Genomic DNA, 18021 nt, shown 5'->3' with positions numbered 1-18021 from the left:
TAGCTTGTTGCAACCCTAAAAAGACAACATACTCATTTTATATATTTAGAATGTTTAATGCAAAATGGTCCACTTGTGAACTATAAAACGGGAGTTGACATTCATTCTCCATCGGGCTACCAGTCAATGCCATAACTCTTATTGTTAGAACAATAATAATGCTACATAGGCCAAGAAACCAGAGTATCACCCACCGGGAGTTAAAACAAACTCATACTGAACCCCTGCCTAAAAACCCAGGCTGCTGCATTAGTTTTTCCAGATGACCTTGGAGTGGTGGTGAGGTATAAACTCTCTACCACCCATAATTACAAACCTTCTTCCACTAAGCTTCTTACCCACCAACCACAAAACACCCTCGTGTCTACCAGCATCAATGCTCAAAAATGTCTTCATGCCACTTCAAATGAATCATGGTTTTGCAGCCAGCTAAAAGGCCAATCAGATTTATGCTACTTTCAATGTCATGTTACTTGAGATAACCGTGGTAATTTTGGTGTTCAACGCTGAGTAGATACAAAGCTATGTAGTAACTATTAATTATGAGAGAAAATACCAGTAATACATTAAGTCTTACTTTGGATCTGCAGTCAATGCATCTTCAGTAGATTGTGAAGGTTCTTCTTGGTCTCCTTCTGTTGGGAAATTCTTGGATGAACATTGAGGTGCTGCTGGTGGGTCCATTTTCATGATCAACATTTGATTGAGAAAATCCGGATCAGACAGAGTTTGCATTGTGGGCTTCAACACTAAAGCAATCAAAAATGATAAATGGTTTATTGGATCTGAACACAGTTGCCGCGAACGCAAAAAAACTTTTTTTATAATAAGTATAAAAACGTATATAGTGGAGGCTAAGGGTCTGATTACCACTTTAGATGCTATTTATCGGAAGTGATGAATACCGATACCATGGGGTACGTTATTTATTGAGTGGGTTAAATAACCCCTATTGCAGGTTGGTGGGGAAGAACATGCCGATTTTGGTGTTTCACACACCAAAATCCGCATGGTACAGTAAATAGCAGATCATAAATCCTGTTAAATTTCGGTAGGTGTAACCTGCCGAACTTTATCAATAGTAGAGGCATTTAACGGGGAATATCCATAACAACGCAGTCAAAACACCGCGCTGCCATTACCACGCATCCTTTACAACGCAAGTCGTTACCACGACTTGCCCTGGAGGGCGCTGTAGACTAAGGAATAGTAGATTTACTATTCCAACCATTTAACGCATCCAATAATTATTGGATATGGCAAATACCTACCAAATCGTAATTCCGACCCACGCACATATAGATGTTTATGCATGGGTCAGAATATATTGACCACCTCATAATCAGGGCCTTTTCTATAAACATGTACTTTGCCAAATCAGTTAAAAAATATGTTCAATAATCAAATTAAGTAAAGATTGGTTGCGAAGAACACCTAGTTTGTGTACCCTCGTTACAGAGTTAAAATACAGAAGCAAGTAAAGTTCAGCAGGCTTACTGGGTCCAACTGAAAGAACAGGAAAAATTGGTTACATTCTCATTTAAAGTCCAACTAAATAAAAAATAGCCCAGCAATATGCGACAATAGTAAAGCACACAAGCTTTCAAAGTCACACAGACTCCTTCTTCAGATAGGAATATTATTTATATATACATATATGTAAAGGGTGGTAATAAGCGGCTCCCTTCATTCACCATGCTCACTTGCCTGCTGTTGCTTCCTACGGTTCTTGGCTTCGCAAACCTCCTAGTGAGTGCCACAGTCTATTACAACATGCTGCTCCACTTCACCTTCATTCCAGGTTCAAAGACGGTAGAAGGGGATCCCCTATGTCTAGCCTTTTATGCACCCTTCATTGCCGCCTTCAGGGCACCTCACTGTAATCCATGCTACACTATGACACCTGCCCTGCCCACCATGGAGTACCAGTAATATTATGAATGCTGGTGTTTGTGGTCTGGCTCCAGGAGTTTGGTAACCACAGTATACAAAATAGAGGTCAATGGCATAGTACAAAATTCACCAAACCAGTCAGGCTTTTTTCTGGCACCATTAACATTCAGAGCCACCAATTTGATGGATGACTCAACAACATTCAAAAAGGGCTCAACTCACAGTGGAGAGGTGTGGTGCAACGGCCAGGGCAGCTGACTTCCGAGCACAGGGTTCACGGTTCGATCCCTGACTCCGGCTGCAGCTCAGCACCATGTGACTCTGGGCAATAGCTCACTTAATTTCCAAGACGGCCCCTCGCGCCTTGAGACCTATAAGTGCGAGTAGTTTGTGCTTTACAAATACGGATTTACATATGTACATTTAACATTTGTTTCTCCTAAACAGCATGGAGAACAAAGTAGCTGTCTCTCCGAGTTACTATTTTGCTTCCCACATACTTTTCCCAGTCATGGCAGCTTAGGCTTGGAGGCTAGGCACAAAGAAGGGAGATGCACCAGAACTTTGGAAAACAGTGTTTACCTCAGAGTCTTGCAGGCTTCACCCCCTTTGGCCTCTTCTTTGATGCCTAGTTTGTCACAACACGATGGGTTTGATTTATAGATTTTAGAGCTAAGTTTACTCCGTCGGATAGTAGAGGACAATACCACCTCCATTCTGAGGGGCCTCTGCATGCCAAATTTACAGGTGTCCACCAGCACTTCACATTGACAAGAACCATCGTCATAGAGGCTCTGGACAATGCAAGAACACTTTTACAGATGGTCCCGTCAGCCAACATGACTGGCAGTCAAACTTTTCAGAAGTTTTTTGTTTTTCTAAAACAAACTCCCAAAGAAGTGGTCTTTGATGAACAAAAAAATAATGCCCCACCCGCACCATGGGATTTTTCTCCCAGTGTTTGGGTTCCCTTGCCACCAGGGTTTCCTGGCAGTAGCAGATAGGAAAAACAAAACTTACATTATGCACCCTAAATAGATATAAAGTCCTTCCTCTGACTGATGGCTGGTGGAGGAACTATTCCATTAATGAAGCCCACTGGGCCTCCAGAGGGAAAACTTATGATCTGCTCAACTTTAAATGAGGAGAGCTTGGTTCTCAGGATTCTCTCTCCCATTTGCCTGCCATTTGTCCATGAAACTCGCATTTGTCCAAAAACTCAAAATCAGGCTGCATGTCTTCAAATACAGCTTTTGAAGGAAATATAATTCAAGTCTGTCCAGTAAGAATCTCTCTCTTACTAATATGTAAAGCTTTAAGCACTTAGTTTCAAATTTGCAGTGGCTATTTTACTGTTTGAAGAGATCTCAAAGCTGTACTCTTTCTGGATTAAGCAAACTATCCTTACAATTGACCTAATCTTTGCCTTAATACCTTTGTCTGCAAAGTATACTTCAGTTACCTAATTCAATTTCAAATTAAAACTCTGATTAGAGGAGCAGGCAGTCGGACCACTGCCCGCTATCAGGCAGTCAGAAAACTGGCCGCCAAGCAGGGGGGGTCTGAACGCCCAATTACAATGCGACCGCTGGGCTGGTGGTCACAACGTGCTCTTTTACACAGCGGCTTATGTCTCAACAGGAAAAGGGGTGCAGTACCATCCGCCATGTAAAGGAGCACTTACTGCACATCCAAGCGCCGTGTGTCATGCACTATTTAGTGCATGGCACATGGTGCATGGGAACCTACCTGTGCCCCCTGGGCAACTTTAATGGCCCTCAAAGGGCGGGGGGTCCTGTTTGGGGCCCCCACAATCAGTTTCTGAGATCCTTTTCAGGGCGGTCTTTCCAACATGAAAAGGCTGTTGGAAAGGGATATCGTAATCCGACGGTGGTGCCTGTCGTCTCGGCACCGCCTCCATTCGTGATTACAATTCTGACCGCGTCGCCCCGACTGGATCACTGATCTTGTCGGAGGCAGCAGCGGTCTTTTACCCGATCGCCTACTGTTAAACCCCCAGGATTGTTATCCACAGGTTCCCTAAGGGCTGTCGAACCGTCACCGACGGCCTGTCGGTGTGCTGTCCGACTGTCATCAAAATCAGCCCCAAAGTGTGTCAATAACCTCACAGATATGAGCTGCGCTATACAAAAACACAAATTAAAAATGAATAATAAAATACCTTTCAGTGCTAGGATCTCGACCAAAAGGCACTTTGTGTGTTGTGACTGGGACAGTGACGATGGTAACAAGTAAGTAATGAGCTCTTCTGCGTATCGCCGGAAAAAAGCGATTTTCTTTGCTTCGGTTTCCAGTATCATCTTCCTGTTAACAGAACATTGAAACACAATCAAACTTCAACAAAAAAGGCCAGGCATGTTTCTAAAAATGATTGTTCAGTGTCCATACCTCGGGCTCTTCGCATTGTTCTTAGATCTTTGCAAGTGATGTGTCAAAGTGTTGATAAGGCCAACCATGACCTGGGTACTCTTGAGATGCGCGGTTTTTAATTGGATTACTTCGATGACCTCCAATAGTTCCTTCTGTAGGGCCTTATAGAGAGGCTGCTCCTGTGCAGGCTCTGGGGCATCAATCCACACAAATATGCACTGGGCATAAATGCAGGCAAACACTTGAACCAAAAACACAAGCAATTAGGTCTGGCCTTTGCAAGCTGATGGGAAGGTTACTTACATTTTTTAATATTTTTTTATTGTAATCGTATAACAAATATAAAAAGGAAATAAATGCTGTCAGCTAAACATGGCTGCCTTATGCAATAAAAACTTGACATTTAAAAAACATTTGATGAATCAGCAGTTTTATCAGTGATGTTAGACAAGCCTTTCAAATTGTGCTACGTATTATACTATTACTATTATTATGTGTGTATACTCTACAGTCAGTCAGAATACTTTATTTCGATAAATCAATATCATAAAAAGACGATAGTACTATACGAAACTTACACAAAATACAATACATTAATTATACATGCTAAAAACAGAGTTAATTATACACAGTAAAAAATATATCAAAGTCTTTAAAAATGTCCTTAAAGATTTTAAAATGAGGTCATGATAAAAGAGATACAAAACGTCATCCAAAATAGTTCCCCTAATCACCATCACATAGTGCAAAACATTATCTTTAATTTCATCCCAATACATTTCACGACCTTTTAGGAATTCTCATTCATATTCTTGTTCCTAATCCTAACAGCACCCACTAGAAAACTAGCAACGTGAAAAATAATTCTAGGGGTCGGCAGTAGTTGCAGGTACAAGAGAGCTCGCTTAACCTGCAAAAACCCAGCCTCCTTTAGAATTGGGACCAGAAATTTTAGCCTCAATGCTGTGAAATGACCACAGAACATCAACAAATGCATTGTGTTCTGGGTGGAGAAGTTATCACAAGAACACGGCATTGCGTTATCAGGGGAGCTCCAATTAGGGAAATATCCAAGATTCAAATGAATCATATTAAAACGGAATAGAGTAAAAAGAAACCTATGATATGGTCAATTCACAATATTAAGATACATTTCCAGTCCTTCTTGGCTGGATATGATGAGGTTAGTCCTCACAGTGTTTTTTTTTTATTCCAGTTGTTCTCTCTCCAGGCTCAACATTTGTCCCATTGCACTCTTAATTAGTGCAATGTCCTTTAATGTTATTGACTCAGGAGAGAAAAAAAGCTCAGGTCTCCCTAGCCTGACAAAACTATTTTTAATATATGTCAACCACTGAATTTTATCTAGATGTAAACAATCTTTCAGAATGACATGATTTAGGGGAATTTCCTGATTTAGCCAGGTCTTCATCCAGGCTATTAAAGGGGCCATTTTTATCATATCTGAAATAAAGCCCACCCCAAGTTCAGTATGAATAGTATACGAGGGGGTAGACTGTGGAACTGAAAGGACTGACCTCAAGAATTTGTTTTCGGTGACCTGCAAACAATCCAGGGAACCATGTCGCCATATCGAACTACCATAGGTAGCCACTGCGAGGCATTTTGCTTTGTAGATTTTCATTAATGCAGCTATTGGCCTAGCCCTCAGTTTTTTCGAGAAGCCCTGGAGGGCAGAGATGGTTCTCGCCAAGGAAATGTTTCTGTTTTTTATCTGCGGACCCCAGTTCCCTCTCTCATCAAAAGTAATCCCCAGATAGGGAAATGTGGGAACTCTACAAAGTTCCTCTTTTCCGCAGATAAAAGTTTTTGAGTACTTCTTCCTAGAGCACCTTGCCATTATAATTATCTGAGACTTCTTGACATTTATTTTAAGGTCCAGGGAACCCATGAAGTCCTCAAAAAACGTCCAGGAGGCGTTGAATCCAACCCCCGTCCGCGAGAGAAGGACAGCGTCGTCCGCGTACAGGAGAACTGGGATGCCGAGTTCTCCTATACGCGGAATGTCAAGGGTGGCCTCCTTTAATGCGGGTTCCAGAGCATTTATATATATCGTAAATAAAAGGGGAGCCAGGATGGACCCTTGCCTGACCCCCCTTTCCGAATTAAAATGACTAGAACAACGGCCCTCCGAAGTGACCCTGACAGAAGCTAATAAACCAGAGTGTAAATCTGCTAGAAGGTTAACCAGAGCCCTGTCAAGACCCATGTTGAGTAAAATATTCCACAACTTTGATCGATTTACGAGGTCAAAAGCTGATGAGAGGTCCATGAACCCCAGGTACATGGACCCCTCCTTGGCCCTTGTATATTTATCTAGTAGCAGATGCAAATTTAGACATTGGTCTATTGTGCTCCTCTTTGGTCTAAACCCATATTGGACATTTGATACAACCCCTCTATCATTCACCCATTCATTCAATTTAAACAGAATGACCCGTCCCAGAATTTTGACTGAGGAGTCGATTAAGGAAATGGGTCTATAACAGGAGGGGTCCTGCCTATTTCCCTTCTTGTAAACAGGGATGATGATCGATTTTTTCCAAGAGGCCGGTATATTATCGTGGGATAAAACATTAAAAACATTACACAGTATCTTTGCCCAAAATTTTGGTGCGCATTTAAAAACATCTGCAGGGACCCCATCCGGGCCTGGAGCCTTGTTTTGTAGGGTCAAATCTATCGCTCTTTCCACTTCTGAGACCTCGAAGATTACAGTAGAACCCTCGGGGCTGACAGGGATGTCCCCGTTTTTTTAATCATTATTAGGGTCAGAATATATTTTTCCGAAGTGTTTTATCCATCCCTCATCTGGAATATTAGCCTCAAGTGGGGAATTCTCCTCCCCCGAGAATAGCGGTTGATTCACAATTTTCCAGAATAATCCACTATTTTTTAGGGTATCCGGGTCAAGTAATTTAGCCCAAGCATCGTCTTTCAGCTCTTTTTTCCTCTCTAGGATAGCTTTTTTGTACGCTGTTCTTAAACTAGCTATATAGGCTCGATCTTTAGGAGTAGCCTTCAAGGCCCTAAGCAATTCACCGTGTGCCTTAGAGCATGATTTATTAAACCATCTCTTTCCATGCTGCATCTTCTGTCTTGGGCCAACAAGTAAGCTTTGGTTAATTTCTCTACAGATGTTATCAAAGGCAGAAACCACTTCATTATCTTGCGCCAACGTTGCAAGGCAAACGGCCACCTCATCCTCCACTTTATCCAGTACCTCTAACAAGAAGGTTTCAGGGACTATGTTTGTCCATTTTAACCTACGACCCTGATCTTCAACGCTCACATTTTGGCCACCTTTATGTAACACCGTTTTCATGGAGAATAAGTCTGTAAACTTTATATCCATAAACACCGGGTTATGGTCACTAAAAATCGAGACCTCAGTTTTATACGTTAAAACTTTACACAACAAAAAGGAAGACATAAAAATATAAATCAATAATAGTACCATCATCTGTTCCCTTGAATGTAGGGACCCTAAGTCCACCATCCCCGCAGCCCGACTCGTATAAGTTCCATCTAGCCAGGAAGTTTTCTAATGCTTCCCCCCGTCTAGAATGTTCCAGGTGGATAGGTAAAGAGTAAGGAGGGCCTTCTTCTAAACTGGCACATGGTAGGTTGCAAGGGTGAATATTGAAATCTCCAAGGAATATTATTTCAAAAGTATTCTCAGTTACGCTATAGACTGACAGAAATGTTTCCAATACTTCCAAATTATCACTAGTGCACTCATTTGCATTTGAATTATAAAAATTAATAAATAAAATCTTAATCTTATCGGGATGGATAGTTCAACAATTAAGCAGTTCACACAGCCTGAAATCCACTGATAAGTGTGCCCTTTATGTCAAGTTTTTTTATAAACTTAGTAAGCCTCCCTTGGTTCTACCTGCGGCACTACTAGTTGCTGGGATGCAAAAATGTCTGTAACCATCCAAAGAAAAACTGTTTTTCTGGTCCCATGTCTCTTGAAGAGCAATAATGTCAAAGGTTTTTAATGAGTTAATCCATAGGTCATTCCCTACTTTATCCTTGATGCCAGCAATGTTCCAGGTCGCAATTCTAAAGGTAGGAGGTGAAGACTGAGCTTCAGTCCTAGGTTCATTTAGCTGTCAATCATTTTCCTCCAACGAACATAGAGGGGTATACCGATTCGTTAAAGGGAGGACTTGGTCAGATTGATTGTACGCCCTAGCCAACCGGTAACAATATGGATCAGGTCTATTTAGAGGTTGGTATGCATTTTGGAAGAATCGGCGAAACCCCGCTATATAAGGAGACCGGGAATTTGGGCTGATCGGATTGTGAAGGGTGGGTGTTATTGGGATGGTTATAGAAAAACCCAAGGGGCCGTGCACATACAGTGTTATCCGCAACTGGTAAGGAAGCTGCTCTAAGAAGGACTGTAGTAACATGTTGTGGATGCTTAAAATTAACAACGATACAGTCCCCCCTATTGTTCTTCCTAGAGTTTCCTATCCAGCTAACTCTACGTGTGGAAATTATATCGTTAGAGAAGGCGAGTGGAAATCCACAGTTCCGGCTCAGCCACGATAGGGATTTATTTTTTAGGGCCTCGTGTGTTTCTAGCCTAGAGTCAGTAAGATAAGAATCTACCTCCGGAACATTTGTTAAAACAACTGTATATGGGGCACACTCCGGAGGGAGATTAGCTGGTGCTCTTCTCTTATGCACATTTCTTTCTTCATTTTTATCCCCCCCAACTATAGTATTCTGGCTACCAGATTTCTTTGGAAAAGGTTGAATTTCTGATGCTGGTGGTGAGGGTAGTTGGGAGGATAATGACAATGATGGTTGAGTGGCTGGTACAGTTTGTATAGTATGTGTGGCCCTATTTCCCCTATGGCTCAAAATATCTGCCTCCTTATTTACATTGTTCCCTGCTTTGGGGCACTTGTGTGGTTTAGTCAGGGTTAGTTGAGAGTTCAAAAGACTACCCAATCTAGCTACTTCTTGTGTGACCTGATCTACTTTTACCACAAGAGGTCTAATCAAGAGTTCGAATTTTGTTTCAATAATGCTTGCCAAGAGATCAATATGGGCGGGAAGCAGAGTAGTCATCTCAACAATATTTGCGGTCTCGGTTGCATTCCCTACACTAGTTGGAGTCCCAGTCTTTTTTGATTTCCTGCCACCCCCCGCTTAACCGGTGCCTTACTACATGCCCTCACTACTCTTCATACAGGTGAAGATGCTGGTGAAGGCCTCGGGGGAGGTGAAGGTGTCGGGGACAAAAGCGTAGTGATTTCTGGTGACTTTTCCCGTTCATCCTGTCTGTTTACTGAAGATATTTCGTTATCAGAAATTACAAACAAGTCTTCATTATGGCTATCAACCAGGACGGGGGAAACTAGAAGGGAATGCGAGCTTGTTGGTGAGACCGGAGGGCTTACCCGATTTAATGAGAGACGCCTTTCCTTGTTAATTTTGCTAACCACCTTTACTAAATAGTTGTCCATTGTCTTAGTCACAGGTGGTATTTTCGCCGATCTAAGTTTAGACATTTTAGAGTGCCTAAATTACAGTTCCAGGCTTTTCAGTTGTTTGCGACCCGGATACTTATACAACAATCAAGGAACACCAATGGATGCTGCAACTTCAATTACATCAGACAGGGACCAAAATACAAAATAAATTAATAAGTCTCACAGATTAGTGGAATCCAGAGGGAGAAGAGCCAAAATCCGTGGCCCAGCCCAGCCTCGGTCTGCCACAGACAGCCACAGACGGCCACAGACGGTCCCACCCTTGTCCCGGGCTTCTCCGGGCGCGTGCCCGTGCGGGTCCCGCGGGACGAGGGACCGACGGTGTCTTTATGCGCCTCCTGGCACTGGTCAGAGGCGTCACTGCTGCAGGTCACGGGGTGGGACGGACCCGGCGGAGCCAAGCCCGGCGGAGGAGCAGGCGGAGCAAAGCCCGGCCCTTTGCTGCTGATGCTGTGATTCTGTTCGGGGGAGCAAAGCCCGGCCCTCCGTGACAGCTACACACTTAAAAAGGCTTCCCCCAGGACTCTGCACCGACGGTGCCTTTATGCGCCTCCTGGCGCTGGTCAGAGGCGTCACTGCTGCAGGTCACGGGGTGGGAGGGACCCGGTGGAGCCAAGCCCGGCCGGGGAGCAGGCGGAGCAAAGCCCGGCCCTTTGCTGCTGGTGCTGCGATTCTGTTTGGCGGAGCAATTCCCGGCCCTCCGTGACAGCTACACACTTGAAAAGTCTTCCCCCAGGACTCTGCACCGACGGTGCCTTTATGCGCCTCCTGGCGCTGGTCAGAGGCGTCACTGCTGCAGGTCACGGGTGGGAGGGACCCGGCGGAGCCAAGCCCGGCCGAGGAGCAGGCGGAGCAAAGCCCGGCCCTTTGCTGCTGGTGCTGCGATTCTGTTCGGCAGAGCAATGCCCGGGCCTCCGTAACAGCTACACACTTGAAAAGGCTTCCCCTCTACTGTTAAAGTGCCCTAGGATGGGAACAGAGGGGGCAAAAGTATTATTAAACGACCTACTGAGGGACGAAACGGCTTTAGTCATGTCCTATTGTGTAGAGTTAAAAAGTACAGGGTGATATTTTGACCCCATGATCAGGGGTGTTAAATCTCCCTAAAAAATGTATTATTTAGTAACCAGTTGGCTACGGCAGCTTTCAGTCGGGTATGGTAAGGTGTCTGTTGGATTCCACCGGGAATTTGTAATACTCATTCAGACAAAAACAAACATACCCTCTTCTGTTTTCAATGTCTTAAAACATGGGTATTTTACAAAATACTATGTTTTAAGTACCCTTCACAAACCGCACTCCTTCCCTTTCCATTGCCCTTGAGGCCTTCCTCAAGCACTGCTTCTCATATAATAATTAACATGATATCCCAACGTTTTTGTCAGAAAATCTGAAGCTCACACCCCCAGTCATAACGGACCAAGCTACGCCCCTGTCCATAATAGGGTAATACAGTGAAAGCCGACACAGATAAGGAGTGGTGAGGCGGGTAGAGGGGGTAAAAAAATAAATAAAGACTTAATTACCTGGTGCTGCCACCCACTTTCAGCTCCTCTGTTCCTTGCTCCAGCAATCCCATGGACAGCCTCATGGACTCCGCCATCCAATCCCCGCGCAGCTCTCAAGCAGGAGAGCAGCATCGGGATTGGCCGGAGAGGGCTGGATTAATGCTCTCTCAGGCACGGGGAGTCTGCGCTGTTTCTTCAACCCAGCTGTGGAAGACAGCTGGGTTGGAGAAACCCATGTGTGTGTGTGTCAGTTTGGTAGGCCTGAGACAGCCGGTCAAACTGGCATGCGCACTTAAAAGTGCACCTACCACTCCTTCTCCCATGTCCCAGCCCCGCCCTGCACACGCTGGCTCAGCCAGCAGCTGAAAAATAAAACAATAATTAAATATTGTTTTATTTTTCAGTAGCTGGCCCTGAGCCAGTGGGGCAGTGCTTCTACGCCATTGTGGAAGAGCAGCCACTGGGATAATACACACAGAGGGATTTCAAGAGCTTCCCTTCATGAAGAGTAGCAGCCCACAGTGGCAAAGAACAAGAGCAGTATGAGAAGGAGCCTTATAATGAAGCACGTCACCCTTTGGGTGGGTGCGGATTTTTGTTGTTTAAAAGATGCATTTGTTCATCCGATACTTTAGGGATAGAACACATATACATTCCCTTTTCACTGTTGTATGCCCTGGAGTACTTGATGATTGTTGTTGAATATTTGGGAGTGTGCACTCTGGGTGGTTCCTCCCCTCTAAGTTAAGAGTAACACAGACTAAATTACCACATCAAGTTCTCTGGGAAGCAGAGAAAGCATTCCTGAGGGGTGAGCTGAGGCAGGATTCCACTATTAGGAAACAGCTATCTTTCGCCACCCAAAAAGCCTTACAGCATCAAATTCAAATTCTCACAGCTCAAGATATTTTTATTTTTTTATTTACTTGAGTTTTATATAGCGCTGGTTAGTCCCGGAGTTAACAGAGCGCTTTACATGAGGAGAGTTACATAGGTTACAAATTACACATTGTTACAGAAGGTACAACAGTTACAAGTTACATCCATTGGTTCTTGGCGTGTAGAGGGGTAAGAGGGTAATGTAAAAAGGGGGAGCATAGGCATGAGGGTAGACACAGCAGGCAGGTGGAGAGGAATTCAGAGGAGAGAAGAAAGGAAGAAATGAGGTAGCCAAAGAATGAAGAGGGGAAGCGGAGGTGGAGGGGGTAGGGGACACAGCGTGGAGACGGGAAGTAACTGGGTGGGAGACGGCTCCCCGCCGAACAGGGATCATTCTCAGTCCTCAGTTTTGTGTGATTCCCTTGTCACGGTGGACTCTCAGCTGGGTTGCTGAGACTCCAGGGCATAGATGATGGATCCCTCCCCAACAAGGGGAGAGGAGTGCTTTGGTCACCGGTACACTGTGAAGAATGAAGGAGGGATGAGATGGGGGAGGGGGTAGGAAACCCAGCGGGAACACAATGTGCAACGTCCGGCAGGGTAGGAGACGGTTCCCAGTGGTAAGGGGATCCATCCAGTCCTCCACTATGTGTGACACCCTTGTCACTGTGGACTTTCTCAGAGGGGCCTCTGAGACTCCAGGGCAAAGATGCTGGATCCATTCCCAACAAGGGCATAGTTATGGGGGCCATTTGATAATAGGACAAACTCATGCAACATATTTTCTGTGCTTGACACAAAAGTATTTGACCAAGTGAAATGGGGCTACCCATTTAGAACTTAAGCATCACTGAGTCTAGGTAACAGTTTTGGAGCCAAAGGCAAATGGCTGTATATAAACCAAATGGCAGCAGAGGCTTGTAGCAGACACACCTCTTCCGTCTTTCTGATTGGAAGTGCCACCAGACAAGGATGCCCACTTTCTCCAATACTTTTTAGAATGGCCCTTGAACACTTGGCGATTGCCATTAGGCAAAACAAAGATATATTCTAGGAGTAACTCCCCCGGCAGGAGAATCTAAGGCATTTTTCGATGCTGACAGTATACTTTGCGCTTTGCTCTCTCCCACACCTTACACACTTAATTTCGAGGTTTTCTGTATTTTCAGGGTATGGTATCAAATGGGAGAAATGTGAAGTGAGGCCCCTGATGAGACAAACTACAGTGGCCTCAATGGGCACTCATCCTTTTCGTTGAACACCATACAAGCTTAAGTATCTGGGGCTATTCCTGAATCCGCTCTTGAAAGCATGATGAAAGACAATCTGGACCCCTAACTACATATATTTGCAATGTTGCCCCTATGCATACTTAAGGGAATGATGTTGGAAGTATTCATGATGGTGAGACAATTTGTGAGGGAGAGGAGAGAACCTGGGTTGAAAATGCACAAACTCTATGCTACCACGGATAGCGGAGGCCTAAGATTAGCACATATAGAATACTATTTAATATCATTCCGGTTGGCTCCATTGTGTCCTTGACACCACTGAAACGCTGAGATAAGAAAATAGAATGTTGAAAGGCATGGGGAGGTCTTAGTGCATCTGTCAGCCAGATATGAACAATGTGCTTAGGCTTTGTGCAGTCAATTAAAGTGAAGGTAGTCAATGGGTAAAGTGAGTGACCCATACTCTGAGCTCTTGAAGTCACAGTGTGAGGCGGTATGGTGTTAAACTCTGGCTAGTAAATCAAAGATCTATGCCACAAGCAAAATGTGTCAGAGAAGTTCATTTATTAAGGACTCATATTATGCAACTTTCAGAGTATTGAACATCACTTTAACAATGCAGAGAGTAGAATAGAGGGGTGTAATGTTCCTCTTACATATGCTCCATAGTGTGCCCGCTGAGCACCACAGTAAGTAAGAACAGCAGCATTGGCAGTAGGGCAATGGGCGTTAGCAGGGAGAAGTCTAACGGGATAACTCCACATATCTACATTGTTTATATTACATTTTTTTTTTTAGGTACAGTTATGAAAACAGCAGTGCTGCACAGACTGCACTGGTGCAAACAAAGTGATACTATGCATTTGCCCATATAGCTCACACAAATTACATGTGCACTAGGCCCCGTTTAGAACCCTTCTGCAGAGAGGGGCGTGGTCTAGCCACAAACAGCGATGGGCGCTTGACTCATGAACTTTGTGCAAGGATGAATATATGACGTTACATCGCGGTGTGTACACTGCAATACCTTTACAACGCAAGCATTACAACGCAAGTTGTTACAACGACTTGCGTTGGAGGGCGCTGGATTTAGGAATAGTATAATTTACTATTCCAACTTCAGTCTACGTACAGTAGGGAAGGTGTTGAAATAGTAAATCATACTATTCCTTAGGTTAGAGCACCATTTACTGCAATTCATTGTAATATCTTTCGTTGTAATACCCGTGTTGTAAAGGTATTGGGGTGTAAACACCACGATGTAACCGATGTTTCCCCTTCAGCCGAATGCGACACAGCCACCGGCAGTGCAGCTGTGACGGACACCGGCCAGGAACCAGCGGACCGCGACTCCTGGTCCGGAGCTAGGTGCGAACAGGGCCTATGCAGTGGGGAGGAGCCTCAGCCCACAGCATTCAAGAGGGACCCAGCCAGGCTGATAGTAAGCGGGCTGCCTCACCGGCACTAACCGACAGCAACCGCTTCTCCTCTGGATGGCAAAAGCTCCTACCTACAGAGCGGTGCGGGCCTGAATTACCGGGAAACATCCTTTACAACCCAACTTTTACCACGCAGTGCCTTTACGACGCAACTTTCACAACGCAAACCATTACAACGCATTGCGCTGGGGGGCGCTCTAGGATAGGGAATAAGTTTAATTTACTGTCCAACACCTTCCCTAGTGTCCACGGGGACTGGAGTTGGAATAGTAAATTAAACTATTCACTAGCCAGCGCCCCAAAGCACTATGCGTTGTAAAGGTATTCGTTGTAAATACCGCGTTGTAAAGGCATGCGATGTAGAAGCATGCGTTGTGATGTCATACATCCGAATTACCATTACACCCTCACGGTATCAACAACGCACATTGCCCATAGGGCATAGCAGAGGGGCTTGCCACGCTGGCTGTGAATCCCCGGCCCTGACAATGATGCCTGCAGCACTGGGTGAGCCCTGAGCAAGCGGTTTGCACGGGTCTGCGACCTGTCCCAGAGCGGTGTACCTCACACTTCCACTGCCCCCGCCCGGAATGGACAGCGCCTGAGCCCAGCAGTGGACCAGCATACCTACTCGAGGGACTGGTCCTCTGCAAGCTGGAACTCCCCATAAGCTGGGCCTCCACCAGCAAACTCCATGATGCTCCTGATAACTATGTGGCCGGGCTGGTAGTAGGTAACCTCCTGGAGGGCGGTGTGATTGGGGGCACCACCTGGATGTTGTCACTGTGCATCCCACTGCTGCCTACCTACTCCCTCTGCCCAGATCTGGGGGCCAGAACTCCTGCCACCGCAGGACACTGCTGACCCCACCTGACGGTGGGTCAACCAGAGCAGTCAACTGTAGCCGGAGCGGCCCCTGCGCTGCAGACTATGAGAACACACTGTATCCCCCCCGTTTACCAGGGGTCCCCACCGGAGGCAACCTGGGTCATTGCGTCCCCCACATCTTGTGAGTAATGGAACCCTCCCCCCCCCTGCATGACATGGGACGCACCCGAGCGGAGTGGCTGCCTGGAGGTTCTTGGCCTATGGGGGAGAGGGATCGCATGGACCGCGAACTTTTGTGCTGGGGCCTAAACTGAGGCCGGTTTGCCTGCACGTCTACCACGGATTCTGCATCACTTGCACTGGGGCACCTGCTGACTCCCTGCATAGCCTGCGCAAGTTCATCATAGAGTCCTTGGAGGTCCACCTACAGGTGAGCCTTCACCGGCTGCGACCCAACCCAGGGGCCCTTGCCATGGCCAGCCCTCTGACCCATCACGGAGAGCTCGTCAACTGCAGTGCAGTGTCAGGGATGTCTGCTGGAAAGACCATTAGCAAACCTGCCAGACAGCAGCTCTTCTCGGAGGGCCTCAACCTGCCTCGTTCTTCCTCCGCCTCCCGGGCACAACTCTTTCTGCAACAGACCCACCTCGATCTGTGGCCGCAAGTGCCCCAAACACCATCATCACTGCTGTGGGCCGATGTCTGGAGGGCATGGACGTGAACATTTCCACACGGACATCCAAATCCAAATCGATCCGGCCATTGCAAGCTTCAAGACCAGGGTGGACGGTCTGGCCCAACGAGTTTCTGTGCTGGAGGACCGCATCCCATACCCGACTGGAGCGAGACCAGGAACTCTTAATCCTTTGCAGCAAGGTAATAGACTTGGAGGTCCGGAGCCGGCGGGACAATATACATTTATTTTTTTAATTCCCGGAGTCCGCAGAGAGGCCATACGCCAAAACCATCCTTAAGGAAATGCTCCAGACACTCGCCGGCCTGACCTTCAACCTCCCTTGGAGGTACAGCGAGCCCATAGGCCTGCCATAGTGGGAATGCCAAGTCCACGGCTTCTCATAGCCCGTTTATTGCTTCACAAACAGGCGCAGCAGTTAATCTCGGCAGCCCGAACTCGTGGCCCATACATCTACAAGGAGCACGAGGTGCAGATGGCGGCGAACTTCTCCAGGGAGATGAACGAGCATGGTAAAGCCTTCTTATCCCTCCGCCCCAAGCTCCGGCAGCTGGACATGAAGTATGGAGTCTTCAAACCTGCTCCCTTTAGGTTTACCAAAGACGGAGACTCAAAGGAATTCATTGACCCAGAGCACATGCGCCGCTTTCCTCGCTGACCCCTCCACCTAGAACATGGACACTGCCTACCCTGCTGCCATGGAGGGTCAGGCTCTACAACTGCGCAGAGACGCCCAAGGGCATTTGTTCGCGCTTTATCAAATCTCATAAATAAATAAACAAGCATTGGCATAGCCAATAGGTCTCGCTTGTGGGACCTTATAAGTATTAGTTTTGCAGCACAATATCCTTGTTGCACCAAGGATATTGTGCTGCAAAACTAAGTACTTATAAGGTCCCACAAGCGAGACCTATTGGCTATGCCAATGCTTGTTTTAAAGAAGTGAGTCAATGTTGACAGCAGCAAATATTTACCCTTAAAGCTTCCCGCTTCTATGCTAATGATAACATTCATTATCAATAAGGTGGGCTCGGCATTGCTGGCAGCAAAAAAAAAAAAAAAAAACACCCAAAAAACAGTTCAGTAAGGTGGAGCAGTGTTGATGGTTTGCCGTGCATTGTTGGGCGAATTTATACACTATAGCCTGTGGACTTGAAAAGCAGTGTGATGCCTCCTAGTATTCACCAGTGTGCATTGAGATGTCTAAAACGTGAGAGAATTTCACACTATGCCACAATCTTCGGCTTTCCGCTTAGACTGGAAAAACGGGTCAAGCAGTGCTATTAAAAAATAGCAGAAGGAAGTTAAGCACAAATGAGGATAGGGTCAACACTTGTAAGTATTTGCCCATACAGTACATTATCCTTGGAAACTTCCTCTTACACCGCCGTTCAAACAATCATGCCACCTCTGTCAGCGCTTCGGAGCCTCCGCTGATGGAGTGCATGATTAGAGAGCGCGTTTATGGTGGTTGCGCCCCTTGCAAGTCACAAAGTAAAATTACCGGGCCATCTTGGACTGAATCCAATACGCGTGTGGTTATTTTAATTCCCTCCGGAATGGACAATTGTTTTAAAATAATCATGTGACAAAGTGCTGCCGGGCAGCTAGCTGGAAGTA

General features: G+C 45.8%; 1 protein-coding gene across 5 annotated transcripts in view; it reads right to left on the bottom strand.

Moving 5' to 3' along the window:
- Positions 1 to 18021, bottom strand: part of LOC144829498 (uncharacterized) — a 458194-nt gene that overhangs the window by 332043 nt on the left and 108130 nt on the right. For all 5 annotated transcript variants that reach the window (XR_013610683.1, XM_078688691.1, XM_078688692.1 and 2 more), the window contains 3 exons: positions 4303 to 4525; positions 4076 to 4218; positions 578 to 749 (listed from right to left, as the gene is read on the bottom strand). Coding sequence is in view for 4 of the 5 variants with exons in the window: in XM_078688691.1 (XP_078544817.1) it covers positions 578 to 749; positions 4076 to 4218; positions 4303 to 4525 (538 nt within the window). In the remaining variant the exon portion in view is untranslated. The remainder of the gene's footprint in view (positions 1 to 577; positions 750 to 4075; positions 4219 to 4302; positions 4526 to 18021) is intronic.

The sequence above is a fragment of the Lissotriton helveticus genome, chromosome 4_1, assembly GCF_964261635.1.
Source record: "Lissotriton helveticus chromosome 4_1, aLisHel1.1, whole genome shotgun sequence".
NCBI lineage: Eukaryota > Metazoa > Chordata > Amphibia > Caudata > Salamandridae > Lissotriton > Lissotriton helveticus.
The sequence above is the reverse complement of the archived record's forward strand: the minus strand, read 5'-3'. Positions and strand labels throughout refer to the sequence as shown.